The 13,766-nt window shown below is 56.1% G+C and overlaps 3 protein-coding genes across 3 annotated transcripts; 2 read left to right on the forward strand and 1 right to left on the reverse strand.

Annotated features, from left to right (window-relative positions):
• Positions 1 to 32: 32 nt before the first annotated feature.
• Positions 33 to 2,920, forward strand: rbm34 (RNA binding motif protein 34). The gene is made up of 11 exons (XM_088373249.1): positions 33 to 235; positions 387 to 528; positions 700 to 818; positions 1,167 to 1,368; positions 1,600 to 1,659; positions 1,752 to 1,795; positions 1,878 to 1,961; positions 2,043 to 2,112; positions 2,246 to 2,288; positions 2,366 to 2,484; positions 2,552 to 2,920. Exons 1-11 carry the CDS (start codon positions 213 to 215, stop codon positions 2,771 to 2,773), a joined length of 1,128 nt encoding a protein of 375 aa, XP_088229375.1. The 5' UTR covers positions 33 to 212; the 3' UTR covers positions 2,774 to 2,920.
• LOC148399991 (GPI-N-acetylgalactosamine transferase PGAP4-like) lies at positions 2,870 to 6,505 on the reverse strand. The gene is made up of 3 exons (XM_088373248.1): positions 6,102 to 6,505; positions 4,209 to 4,662; positions 2,870 to 4,019 (listed from the first exon to the last, which is right to left on the reverse strand). The coding sequence occupies exons 2-3, from the start codon at positions 4,599 to 4,601 to the stop codon at positions 3,234 to 3,236; spliced, it is 1,179 nt and encodes a 392-aa protein (XP_088229374.1). The 5' UTR covers positions 4,602 to 4,662; positions 6,102 to 6,505; the 3' UTR covers positions 2,870 to 3,233.
• Positions 6,506 to 7,371: 866 nt separating this feature from the next.
• On the forward strand, positions 7,372 to 13,718 carry tpcn3 (two pore segment channel 3). The gene is made up of 19 exons (XM_088374348.1): positions 7,372 to 7,704; positions 8,314 to 8,396; positions 8,485 to 8,599; positions 8,708 to 8,836; positions 9,589 to 9,705; positions 9,788 to 9,906; positions 10,001 to 10,102; positions 10,164 to 10,290; positions 10,367 to 10,580; positions 10,677 to 10,821; positions 10,925 to 11,110; positions 11,468 to 11,532; positions 12,009 to 12,096; positions 12,463 to 12,532; positions 12,644 to 12,866; positions 12,956 to 13,046; positions 13,130 to 13,243; positions 13,340 to 13,452; positions 13,560 to 13,718. Exons 1-19 carry the CDS (start codon positions 7,642 to 7,644, stop codon positions 13,682 to 13,684), a joined length of 2,289 nt encoding a protein of 762 aa, XP_088230474.1. The 5' UTR covers positions 7,372 to 7,641; the 3' UTR covers positions 13,685 to 13,718.
• Positions 13,719 to 13,766: the final 48 nt, after the last annotated feature.

The raw sequence follows: 13,766 nt of genomic DNA on the forward strand, positions 1-13,766 counted from the left end.
TGACACAAAAACGCAATATGAAGGGGCAAGCGGGCCTTTGTTTCCCACCGGACACATTTAGCAAGCGAACCGCAGCAGGCCGAACTCGCAAGGAACGGGAGAAGAAACCAAGCATTTTCCACGTGTCTATTCCAACCAAATAGTTGTCAGCGTCGTCTCAATTGCGACTCCAACACAAGCTTGGACTTTCCTGAAAGCTGGCGAGTCACAGCATGACGACGCAATTTGCTCAGAGGTTCGTCGGCAAGTGTTTCCATTTGATTGCACACACAAATGTCCAAATACTCTTTTGAAAGTTCGACAAGTCATCTTCATGTTGTTGTTTGTGACCTACGTACGAGGAGAATGCAATTTGTATTCAACGTTGCCCTCGTTGTTCTGTTCAGCGAGTACCGCGTGGGCGAGGTGTCGGGAAGTTTGCGGCGGCGGCGGCGGCGGCAGAAGAATGGCGCGGCTTCCGGCAAGCTTTCGGCTCTCTTCGGCGGCGCCGTGCCGGCGGCGAGCGTCCTCTTTAGGGCAGCTCCGCAGGTGAGTCCTGCCAAATCGCAACTGCTCTCTCGATCCGTGTGCCTTCCGCTTTGCCCTTTTCTCCAAAAGAACGAGCATTTGTTGTTGTTTGTCACCGACGGACAAAGCATTTCTCATTAGATTCCCATCCTGAATGATGGCATTTTTTGACCTCAACTTCTGTCCCACCAGCTTCCACGTCTCAGCGAGCGGTCGGAGTATCCCGAGGTCAAGGTCAAAGGTGGCAAAAAGTCCAACGGGGAGAAAACCCCCGTGATAAAAACGGAAGCCCAGCGAAAGCTGGAGAGCAGGTCAGACGCACAAAAGCGCTCTTCATCTGTCTTTATGCCTTTGGCTAGTGGGCTAAGCGCCAGCAGAGCAGAGCAGAGCAGAGCAGAGGGGGGAATTTGACCACACAAAACGCTACTTTTGATGAAGCAATCCATCAAGTCATTATTTCGAGATAAATGAATGTCAAAGTATGATTCGACTTGGGCTCGAGCACTAAGGCTTATTTGAGGCCCATATTCGCCAGAATAGAATGTCAGTTTTTCTAAAAAAAAAAATGGGGCAGGTGCACAGATGTGCAAGGGGGAAAAAATTGCCTCGATGAAGATTAAACGTGCGTCGGATTTGAAACGGCCACTAACGGTTGGCAGGGAGCAAAGCCTGCGCAGCGCCGACGAAGCCGAGCGGTCGCCGGCCGCTCGCAAGAAGCGCGGCGCCGGGGAGGCGGGGCTGGAGAAGGGAGCGGAGCAGCGGCCGCCCAAGCAGCAGCGGCAGCAGAAAAAGCTAGACGAGGACGGCAAAAACCAGAGGACGGTCTTTGTGGGGAATCTGCCCGTCGGCTGCACCAAGAAGGTTGGTGCAGCCGTAGCCTTTGACCCCGTCCGGCCGTTCATTCGTGTGTTTCTAGGTCCGTGCGCGGGCGCTCATGTGCTCTTTCTCAAGGTTTCTCATTTTTTTGACTTTTTCCTTGCCCTTTTGGGAGCTTAAGATCAGGGGATGCTTGGAGAATAATTGGCAATTGTTTGTCTATGTGAGACTGCTTGTGATTTAGGGCTATACAAATAAACTTGACTCGCTCCCCAGACGCTGCTGCACGTGTTCCAGGCCGACGGCGCCGTCGAGTCCATCCGCTTCCGCTCCATGGTAACCAAAACGTGCATTTTCATTTCAACACAAACAAGTCAAACGCTGCTCGGTAGTCACAAGGCGGCGGTGTGCCTTTCGGGTCGCCGCAGGTGCGAGAGGACCCAGCCGTGTCGCGCAGAGTCGCCGCCATCAAGTGAGTGGGCGCACGCGCTAGGTGACACGACGCGTACGCGCGTGCGCACACACACAACACACAGCCTTGTTGTGTGCGTCAGGCAGCAAGCTCACCCATCTGCACGGAGCCTCAACGCCTACGTGGTCTTCAAGGAGCCTCGAGGGGTCACCAAAGCGCTACAAAGGTCACCTGCCGCCGCCGCAGTCACCCACCGCTGCCTTCCTTCCCCCTGACTCCTCCCCTTGGGCCATTTTGTCCCCCGCAGGAATGGCACAGAGTTCGAGAAAGATTTCATCGTCCGCGTGGACCGCGTGAGCTCCAAGTCAGTCCAAAGCGTGAGTCGCCGCAGTTGCTGTGCCCGCCCACATCCCGTCGCCGTGTGTGCCGACCTGCGCGGCGTTAGCGTGGCTATGTGTACGCGCTCCGACAAGACTGTGGATGTGATCCGGTGGCTCTCTGCGTCCTCAGCACGACCACAAGCGCTCGGTGTTCGTGGGGAACCTCAACTTCGGTGAGTCCCCCGGCCGGCCGGACGGCCCAACCCTAACCTCCCGCTGCCACGGTAACGTGTCCTCGCAATTCCATCAGAGCTGAACGAGTCGGCGTTGCGACGCCACTTTGAAGTATGCGGCGCCGTGAAGGCCGTCCGATTGGTGCGCGACCGCAACACGGGCCTGGGCAAAGGATTTGGTTACGTTCTCTTTGAGGTACGCTCACTCACGCTGGGCCAATGCGGGACGGCCGCGTGACCTCTAACCCCTGCTCCACCGTCAGAGCGGCGACTCGGTACAGCTGGCGCTGACGCTGGAAGGCAGCAAGCTGCAGGGCCGGAGCATCAGGGTGAAAAGGTCTGTGGAGAAGGAGGCGGAGCGCGCCCCCCGGAGGACGACGGCGGGAGCCCGGGGCCAAGGTGGCCGCCGCACGGCCAATTTCCACGGTGAGATGGTCAGCCCCGATGCCCCGAAACGAGCGAAAAGGCGGCGGCGGCGGCCGTGAAAAAAGGTTTGGCTCGCCAAGAAAACCACCCCAGTTGAAGTGGATTAAGAAATGTTGCTTGGCTGCCATCTTGAGACGCTTTTGTATCATTTCAAATGCAGTTTGGAAACCTTTAATGATTTTCAATGAAATACAAATGTGATTGGAGCGTTCGCCTCACCTATCTGGCTAAACATTGGAGTCAACTTCCAAATTGGTAAACATGACAGACAGTACGTGACAGCTGAGGCGAGGCGAGGCGGCGTCCGGGCAAGCTGCCCCCTACTGGACTGGAGACAAATTGCAGCCTCACCTCACCTCACGCATTTGAAAGGCAAAACTAAGGCTCGGTCGGGCAAGGCACAGATTGAAAAGGACGTTTGCAGCAGCACGCCGCCACCAAACGGAAGGCGCTGCGACTTGATCAGAAGCTCCCAGGCCACGCTTGACTCCAGTCGAGGTGCCCGGTAACGCAGCCTGCTCAAAGCAGTTTGGGGTGGGCCGGGTTGGGCCTGACGGAGGAAAAGGCTCCGATGTGCGTGACCAGGTTGGGTTCCACGCTGTGCGCCCGCTCTCCGGGCGTGTCGCGGAAGACCTGGTAGAGAACCGTGTCCTTGGCGTTGCCCTGGAAGCAGAAGGCTCGGTCCAGGTAGTCGGCCACCCTTAGCGAGGCGTTGCCCGGGTACAACATGGCGGGCGTGCAGCACTCGGTGGCGGGCGACACGGCGTACAGCTGCGGGGACAGCCGGCGCAGCTCCAGCAGGTAGTGGCGACCCAGCAGCTCGGCGCCCGCCATCACGTACACGGCCAGGAGCGCCAGGTGGCCGGCCGACATGCGCAGGGACCAGCGGCACGGGTTCCACACGCTCAGGAGCTGCAGCAGCAGGGTGGCCCCCAGCAGGCCCAGACCCAACCACTCCAGGATGCGGTAAGGTTCCGGGTTCCAGTAGCGCTGCAGCCGCTCGGGGTGGAAGAGCTTGATGTAGAGCGAGCGTGCGGCAAAACGCCGCCTCAGGAGATCCTTCACCACGCCGAAGAAGTCCGGATGAGGCAGGGCGTCGTCCTCCAGCACCAACATGTTCTGGGGCAGCGCCAGCTGGAAGGCACGGCGCAGGCAGAACACGTAGTCCCGCTTCTCGCGCTCAAAGGTGTTGTCGGGCCGGCCGAGGCGGTGGCCGGCCGGCCGGCGGATCACGCGGAAGTGGCGCTCCAGCAGTACGGCGTCCTCGTTGGCGTCCGGCCCGCTCTCCACGTCGCACAGCACCACCTGCCGCGGGACATTCGTTGGCCTTAGACCGCACGTTTGACATGGCTTTTTTTCATCCTCCGCATTTGTGCTGACAGACAAAACTCAAGTTCCAGGAATGGCTGTCTTTGGAAGGAGAAGACTACAACGGAAAGCACCACGCGCGGCCAGCGGCGGCGGCCCAAACGGCGCGTTCGTGCGGCAACGCACCTGGGCGCAGGGCCGCTCCCCGCAGCCGCCCAGGAGACCACTCAGCTGCCGCGTCACCTGCAGAAGGTAGTGGTAAGGGAGAGCCTCGCGCCGCCGCCGCGTCGTCACCACGGTAACCAGCAGCTCGGGATGCCCGGTGGTGGCGGCGGCGGCGGCGGTGGCGGCGGGGGGCGCCTTTTGCCAGAACAGCAGAGCGTCCTGACCGCGCCGCAGACTCTGGCGCAAGGCATCCCGGCTCATGACGTCCAGGTAGGCCGAGCGCACAAAGTAGTAGGAGTGCGGCAGGCGGTGGCAGATGGCCGGAAGCGCCACGCAGAACGTCAGCCCAAACACCATCAGCGCCTGCGCGGCGGCGCCGACGCTGCAGCAGCGCACGCGACGGCGCGGTGGCATCAACCGGCGCGCTCCTCCCAAAAAGTCAAACTGAAGAAAGAACCGTCTCCGCCTCGGACATCTGAAAAACAAGGCAGCAAAATGGAGGACATCAGCACCCACGTGCATTTTTGGAACGGAGCGTCGTCATCGGGCAATCTCACGATGGGTGATGGGAATCGTCATCAACTACGTACAAAACGGATAGGGGGGGGGGGCTTCGCCAGGACCAGCCGATGGCATCATTGCGTCTTGCTTGCTTGCTTGCTCGCTCACTATCTGTGCCAAATCATTCACTAAAGAGACGAGAATTTTTTGATACAGATGTTTACTATGATTTTAATTTGCTTTAACATCACATCCACAGCATATGAGACAAACTTAGATTTACCAAACATCAGCACGTTGTTAGATTTTGTCCCAGTGCTTTATCCCTGCCAGTGAGCAAGCGGGTACTTGACTTCACCTGTTTAACTTATTGACTTGGCGATGACGCGTCCTCGGTGGGCCGTTAACCATCGCGTCACCTTGCCGCTTTTCTCCCAGACACCGGATGTGCACACGAAATTGAATTTACCTCCGGTTTCTTTTGCAACTTAATATTAACAAGACACAAGAAATAACTAAGTTCACGCAAAAATAATAATCACTTGAACCATGGAGAAGTGCAACAGCTCTGCCCAGCGGCAAAAGACACAACTGCGTGCCGACGCTATCAAAACAATATTCCGCTTGAGTAAAAAAAGCCGTGGTTTCCATTCATTGCGAGTACTGGCATATCGTCTGTCTACACGTGTTGCACCAGCATTTGAGTTCAGGCGGGTCAGAAACCACGTTACTGCCCATGCTCGTTGTTAGCAAGTGAATGGTATTCGGCATCATGCTAGTGGGCTCGCTTGCTTGTTTTTCACTGACTAAAATGGTGACTTTCAATCTTGTCGCCATCGTGTAAAGGCCAAAAGCATCTGGAGAAACTCGTTTGGTGAAACTCATCTGATCCGTCAGAAGCCACGCCCCTTCAGGGCGGCACACCTTTGCGGCATTGACCTCTTGTCTGACTTGTCTGGCAACGATGACAACATTTCAATCATCAATGGGATCCGCAAGAGAAGACATGGCAACGCGCTGCCCTGCGCTGCCTCCAGGGACGTTCTACGCCGCCATCGCAAGTGTTTTGGCACAACATTTGTGCAAAAGCATGTTGCCAATTGAGCATGAGGAACTTGAGCAAAGTTATCATCAATGATAAATCACGTTACCATCGGCAAACATGAAAGGCACCATATTCAAAATTGTCGCGTTGAAACCTGCTTTACAACGTTGAGGTGAAAACGCGAACCGTGCTTTCTCTTTCTTTCTTTCTTTCTTTCTTTCTTTCTTTCTTTCTTTCTTTCTTTCTTTCTTTCTTTCTTTCTTTCTCCTATTATGGCCATCGGTCGGCGGAGCGAAACGAGCAAGTGGAGGGAGAGACGGGCGACGTTCGGAATTGAGAGACACTGGCTGCCTTTGCCTTGCACTTACCCGAATCGAGCGAGCGTGCGGCGGCCGACGTCACAGCAATTTCTTGGCCCTTCCTCACGCCGCTTCGGCTCACGGCCTCGCGCTCCTCGTCGTCACCTTCCGCCTTATGACGTCATCGTCACCGCTGTCTGTTCGGCTCACCGACTCGGACGTGACTGGGCTGCCGACGGCGCTCACTCACCGTCGCGAGGCGTGAAGCATTTGGCGGCCATTTTACGTTGCCGGTCGCTCGCCCGCTCGCTCGCTCACTCAGCACGCCCAACTGAATTCCATCGATTTCCCCGCCAGCGTTTTTGCGTTATTTTCTGCCTCCGTTGAAAATGGAACCGCGTGTTGTGCCCAAAAAGTCTGGGAGAAATGCTACATTCACATTTGATCGGTAACAACTCCATTCCGGAAATGGCAAGCGACAAGTTGCGCGCGCAGCAGGGCCAGGCCAGGTCGTTTCAGGCGTCGTGACCACAGCTGGCCACCAAGCGGCGCCACGCGACAACTTTTGCCACGACCCGTGGAAATGGGCTTGCCATGACATCACTCATCAAAAGGGGCTCTTTTGAGCACGCACGCACACACAGTCGAAAAATAGAAACACCAATACGCTAGATATAGTTTCCCCCAAAAACGTGAATAATTTGACAGTCGTTATAATTGCTGCGTATAAAAACAATGCCACCCAAACAACAACAACCCACACGAAACCCTACAGTTCCATATCTTAATATTTTGAAAAAAAAAAGGAAAAAAAAGATGGAATTTGCAATTTGCTCTTATTTTGGTGAGCCGTGGAAAAATTCCGGAGTGCTGCTGCTGCTGCTGCCGCCGCTGCATTCACGCACGCTGCAGAAAAGCCGAAGAGAAAATTTCAATGAAACTCAAATTCTCCTGACTGAACAAAGTCATTTTAATCGCCCTACCCACCTCATATCGCATTCTATGAAATCAACAGAGCCCCGTCGTTGGACCACGTCATTTATTTGTGTGTACGTTTTACTGGTGAGGATCAAAATATTTCATGCACTGATTTTCTTTGACTGGTAGAAATTTGCTTCCCTAAAAAGTTCCAACAACTTCCCAAAAACCACGTTTGAGTGTTGATTGAGGCAAGAAAACGGCGGTTTCGCTTATTGTGACTTGCCAACAACATCCACAGGGTTTATTTGTGTATGCCATCATCAAAAAGAGGAACAACAATTAATGATGGCAGATATGAAGCGCGCGGCGCGGGGCGGGGCGGCGCGGGTAATTGAATGGCCACGGCCAGCCGGTCCAGGTGACGTCATGGGTGCGGAAGCTCAGCTTTCCCACGGCACCCGAACGCCACGCAACGCAACGCGTCCTGCACAAGAAAAGATAAGACCAGAGATGAACAAGTTGCCCGTGTGCACGCCCGCCACGCGTCTCGCGCACGCGCCACGCTGATTGACCGCCGCCACATACTCGAGCGAGCGACTCGACTTTCCCCACGAGGGAGAGAGCAGAGCTGGCGCAAGAAGAACACGAAAAACAAGGCGGAGGAGAAGAAGCAGAAAAGAAGACGGACATGACGAGCACGAGCAGGCCAGACGCGCGTGCGTGTGCGGAACAAGACGCCAAAAGTCAAGAGGTAAGTTGGAGTGCACGCGCCCGCGTGACGCTTTTCACATGACGACCGTACAACTTTGGAGCAATAGTACGAAAACGACGTCACGTGACCGCTGAGCACGAGCACGGTACGACGGAACGGTCACGTGGAACAATGACCCCCCCCGAAATCAACTCGTCATGAACGCTCGTCTTGATTGCCTTTCGATGTCGCCGATTTGTAGCAAGAGAACTACAAATGAAAAAATACTTGATTGCAAATATCAGTTAAAAGGTAAAGCTACCCACAAATAGCCCAAATCCACCAGTGGCCGTTTGGAAAAGGACAAAAAAAAACCAACCCAATTCTGATTAGCACATAATCAACAGTCATGAAAATTCAGTGTGAGGGGGAAAAAAACCCAACAAAATAAAAAATTCTTAAAGGAAATAAGCAAAAGTGACACTCATAATTGTCAACAAAAAAGGTTCTGGGGAAAGCAAAGATTTGAAAAGCTTTTACTGCAATTTCCTGAAAGGTTCTCAAGTAAGTTCTGACAGAAGGTCCTGAAAGGGGAGAAGCCGACCGGGTCAGCCTTTTCTTGTGAACGTCACTCGATGCTACTTTTGAACGTTTGTGTGTGTTTGGGAGGATTTGGAGCTGGCATCGGCCTACGTTTCGGACGCCCAGTACAACAGGAACGTCTTCTTTGACACGTCGCCGCGGGCCGTCCGGTGAGGGGCCAGCCGTCGCCGCCCGCCCGCCCGCCCGGCCACCAGACGCTGCGGGTGACTGACCCGTGGCTTTTCTCGCCAAGCGCAGGTTGTACCTGCTCTACAACCGCCGACTGGCTCAGGTGCTGCTCTACTTCTTCATCCTGCTGGACTTGAGCTTGGCCCTGTGGGAGGAGCCTGCCGTGGTGCCCCTGCCGCCTTGGGTGAGCCTCGGCGTTCTGGCAGAGGCCAACGAGGGGCAGACTTTGAAAGCGGCGGCGCGCTTTGCCGCCAGCGAGTCGGGCTCACCGAGGACTACCGTTTGCTTGCAGGCCACCATGCTGGCGGAGCTGCTGTGCCTGCACGTCTTTGCCCTGCGCCTGGTGCACTACGCCAAGGTCATCCCGCGAGACAAGTTCTGGAAGGACCCCAAAAACATTTGCATGATTGCCGTCTTGGCGGTAGGAGGAGCTTAGTGACGTCACAGGGTTGGGTTGCCGGGCGTTGCCGGGCGTTGCCGGGCGTTGCCGGGCGTTGCCGGGCGTTGCCGGGCGTTGCCGGGCGTTGCCGGGCGTTGCCGGGCGTTGCCGGGCGTGTCGCTATCACATTTTCTTTCTGCCCTGGAAGTTGCCAAAAAGACATTTGCAAGGCTGTCCTGAAAGGTTGGAGCAGGGATTTGACATCCTTAGCGCTCTCCCCAATGTTCTTGCAACATTCTTCAAGGTGCTGAAAGCTCTTGAACAAGTTGTTGGAAGGTTTCCAGAAGGTTCTGGAAATTCCTTCAACGGAGTTCATGAAAATTGTGGTTCACAAAAGATTCTCCAAAGCTGGATCTGAAAAGTTGCCAGCATGACCTGCAACTTTTCAGTTGCTTGCTCTGAGGAGCTTGGGCAAGATCCCAGAAAGTTTTCACTCTTGATGAAGTTCTGACACTCTCCTGGCCATCGGTGGCCACTTCCTCGCGTTCACTTCCTGCCTGAGCGCAAATGCGCTGAGACGGCATGGCAAAGATTTCTGCTGAGTCGGCATTGCGCTCAAAGTCTGGGGTGTCTAAATGCACGATTGGAGGACGCTCCTGCAAATGTCAAGAGCGGGCAAAAAGCATCCAATTCAAATGCACCACAAATGGAAAGCCCTGGCTCACAGGCGTGCGTGCGTGTGCGTGTGCGTGTGTGTGTGTGTGTGTGCGCACACATGCGTGCGTGTGTCTCAGCTGACGCTCGTCGACATGATCGTCTATGGCGCTCTGCACGCCGCCGGCTGTTACGCCCTCCGCTGGTCGCGAGTGCTGCGACCGCTCCTGTTGGTCAACGTGACGGAGGGGCGGCAGGTAGGTGGCGCTCCTAAGCACGTCTGACGGCACTGGGCCATGTCCACGCTCACTGTGCGTGCGTGCGTGCGTGCGTGCGTAGCTGCGCAGGGCCATCCGAAGCATCCGCAATGCCTTGCCTCAGATCTTGACAGTCTTCCTGCTCTTCATCTTCAGCATCCTCATCTTCTCGCTCATGGCACTCAAACTGTTCAGCAAGCGGTGAGTCTTTGACTTCCCGCCGGCCGTCCGCTCCTATTCATGTGTTTTTGGGCTTGCGAGCGAGCTGGCTAACGCTGCCAGCGCAACGTTGCAGCGGCCTGAAGACGTCGGAGGGCGCAGCGTACTTCTCCAACTATGCCGACGCCGTGTTTGATCTCTACGTGCTGGTGACCACGGCCAACAGCCCCGACGTCATGTGAGCCGCTCGGCCCGGCCCGCTGCCGCCGCCACTGCCGCTGACGTGCCTTTGCGCTCAGGATGCCGGCGTACGACGCCAGCTCGGCCTTCGCCGTCTTCTTCATCGTCTACATCCTGGTCAACACCTTCATCTTCATGTCCGTCTTCCTCGCCGTGGTCTTCAACAACTACAAGAAGTACTTGAAGGTGAGCCCCTGCAAACATGCCAAGACAGAAAGAAAGAGCGCGTGGCTGATTGACACCCACCCCCTCCGCCTGTCAGGAGGAGGTGCGGCTGCTGGTGCGGGCTAAGCGGCACAAGATGGCGCGGGCCTTCGCCGTGCTGCAAGAACGCCCCGAGGACGGTGGCGCGGGCGAGCCGCGGGTCAGCCGCGCCAGCTGGAGCCGCCTGGTCCGATCGGTCCAGCCCGACATGGGCCGCGCCCACACCGAACTGCTGTGGAGCGTCTCGGACGACCAAAACCGCGGCGCCGTCGGTATATCGCGCCACGCCACACCACGGCACGCGCGTGCGTGCGCGCCGAGTCGTTCACGGTGGAGATGACATTGTCGCTGCGCGCGTCTCCTTTCAGACAAGACGGCCTTCGTCCAGCTGGCCGACCTGCTTAACATCCAAGTGATGACCCTCAAGTCCAGGCCGCACCCGCTAGGCCGCCTGTGCCCCGCCTTCTACCGCTCGGCGCCCAGCCGCCTCCTCTGCCGATTGGTCCGCCACAGGTGAGGGGGCGTGGCTATGACGTGTGATTGACTTTGACTTGATGTGTGCGGGCGGGCCACTGACACGGCGGCTGTGTGTGTGCGTGCGTGCGTCCGTCCGCAGGGCCTTTGCGGTGGCGTACGACGTGATCATCATGATCAACGCGGTGTTCATCGGCCTGGACGAGGACAAGCCCAGCGTGGGCTACTCGGAGTGGGCCTTCCTGGCGCTCTACCTGCTGGAAATTCTCCTGAAACTCTACGTCACCGAGCCCAGGAGCTTCTTTGCCGCGCACTGCTTCTGGAACTGGTCAGCGCCTGCCTGCCTGCCTGCCTGCCTGCTTGCCTGCCTGCCTGCCTGCCTGCCTGCCTGCCTGCCTGCCTGCCTGCGCCTTCCACAACTTCTGTTTTACAAAGCGCCTGAAAGTTCTTACAAAGTTTTGAATACGATCTTGAATGTGCTTGGGATGTCCTGGAACTTCTTATGAAGTTGGGGAAGAAAAGCTCTTGAAAATGTTTAGAAGGTACTCAAAGTTCTCCCAAAGTTTTGTAAAAAAAACAACAACAAAAAACTTGAAGGTTCTTTGAAGGTCCTGGGAGTTCACAACTTACTTGCAAGTTCTTTGAAGGTCCTTGTACAGTTTATTGTCTTACTTTGTGTTTGCAGGTTCGACACCATCATCGTGGTGTGTGCGCTGGTTGCCACCGTCATCAACAGCGCCCTCCAGTCATGTGAGCTCACTTCCTATTTTCTGCTGCTGACGAAGCTCCTGAAAGTTCTTACAAAGTTCCGGTAGCAAGGTCACCGAGGGTCTTTGAATGTCCTGAAAGTTTTGTGCGATTGCTCAGCAAAGTGTGGGGAGCGTCCTGCTCCTCCTGCATGTTGTCCTGGAAGTTCTTTCTTCCAAGCGCTCCAGAGCATTTTTCAAAGGTCCACAAAGTAAGTTTTTAGAAAGTGATGGATGTTCACATAGTCTTTAGAATTTGCTGCTTGTGTTTTTTTTGTTTTTTTTTTGCTTTGCTTTGAAGTCCTGTGCATGTTCTTCCGAGGACTTGGAAGTTCACAAAACGTCCTGAGAGTGTTTAACACATTTGTAGAAGGTGGTGAAAGTTCTCAAGGACTTTGATCAGTTGAGAAGCTCCTGAAAGGAAGTGTATGGAAGTTTGTCGAAGAACAAAGTCCGTACAGCACTTGTGGTGGTTTTCAGCGGGTGGCTACACCAGCCGCCAGATCCTGGACATCGTTTTCATCCTGCGAGTGCTGCGACTCATTCGAGTGGTAGACAGCATCAAGAGGTACCGTTACGATGTCGTCAAAGTCGCGTGCAAACGTATCATGGGAAGTGGGCCACAGATTAGCGGGGCTATTGGCACTGTTGCCCCGCCCGGCTAGCTTCATTTGAAAACATAGCATAGAAGTGCTAATGATTAGCATTGCCAGTCACGTTGTCGCCCCTGCTAGCTTAACGCTAACACGTGATGGGAAATCAACCATTGCGTTTCCCCTGCTGGCTTAGTCCCGACATTGGAATGAAAAATGCTATATTCTGGCTAACGGCTAGCGAGTAGCATGGCTAGTCGCGGTGTTGTCCGTCTCAGCTCAATGCCAACGTGTAATTGGGAGCGCCGCGGCTGGGCTAACCACGTGACTTTTACCGTCAGGTTCCGCACCATCATGAACACCCTGATCCGCATCGGACCGGCCATCCTTACCTTCGGCCAGCTCATCCTGGTAAGGAGGCGTCGGCAGCGCTGGTCTGGGACGTCGGGAACGGCGGCGGGTGCGGTCGACAGCTGCTGAAATCCCCTGCCTCCCTCCCTCCCTCCCTCCCTCCCGGGCCAGGTGGTGTACTACGTGTTTGCTGTGGTGGGCATGGAGCTGTTCAAGGGCAAGGTGAAGTTCGAGGAGGACGCTGCCGCCGGCGGCCCGGCCGCAGCTGACTGCGGGAACCCGCTGCTGCGGGGCAGCGCCTTTGCCAGGCTGGGCTACTGCAAGAACAACTTCAACAACGTGCTCAATGCCTTCGTGCTGCTCGTCCAGCTCACCGTGGTCAACCAGTGGCACGATATCCTTGCCAGCCTGGCCGGCCGAAGCCGGCCGCCCCGTCTTTGCGCCGTCTTTGCGCCGTCTTTACGCTCCTTAACATCCGCTCACTCCTGAGCAGCGGCTTTTCGGCCGTCACGCACAAGTCGGCCCGGATCTACTTTGTGCTCTTTCACATCACCGTTGTCATCATCATCATCAAGTGAGCTGCCCGAGCTCCCGCCCGCCCGCCTGCCGGCCCGCTGGCCGGTCCTGACGCAGCGCTCTCCTTCCCGTTGCCGTCAGCATCTTTGTGGCGTTTGTGCTGGAGGCCTTCTTCCTGGAGTACACGCTGGACAAGAGCAACCTGCACAGCGAGCTGGAGAAGAAGATTGAGGAGCTCCAGTTGGGCGTGGCACAGTGAGGCCGCCGTTCTCGTGCCGGTCTCGTGCCGCTCTCGTGGAATTCCGGCTACCTGCTCTTCACTTAACACGCGTGTGTTTGTGTGTGCGCCAGGGAGGCGCTGGAGGACAACCTGGTCAACGCCGAGGAGACAAGTGACCAGGAGCAGCCGGCCGACCCATCGGAGAGCGTCGAACCCAAACTCATGTTCAAGATTGCCTCCAAAAGTAGGCTGCCGCCACCGCCGGCATATGGCGCCACATCAGGAAGTAAGGCTGTGTGTTGTGTTGTGTTGTGTTGTGTTGTGTTGTGTTGTGTTGTGCGTGCGTGTCAGGGTATCGAACGGTGGACGCGTTGCTGCAACGCCTGTTTGAGGCCGACTTGGAGCAGGAGGATGGCGGCGACGACGCTCACGATGCCAACGGAAACTTTGCCAACCCGTCTTTCGGCGCCGCTTGAAAGGTCTTTGGCAATAAAGTTAGATTGTTTTGCACGCGCTCGTCCAAGCCCTTCACTCAAACCGTCCATGAACCGGTCGCCA

The sequence above is a fragment of the Syngnathus floridae genome, chromosome 4 (genome assembly GCF_059516105.1).
Source record: "Syngnathus floridae isolate MCC-2025c chromosome 4, RoL_Sflo_1.0, whole genome shotgun sequence".
Lineage (NCBI taxonomy): Eukaryota > Metazoa > Chordata > Actinopteri > Syngnathiformes > Syngnathidae > Syngnathus > Syngnathus floridae.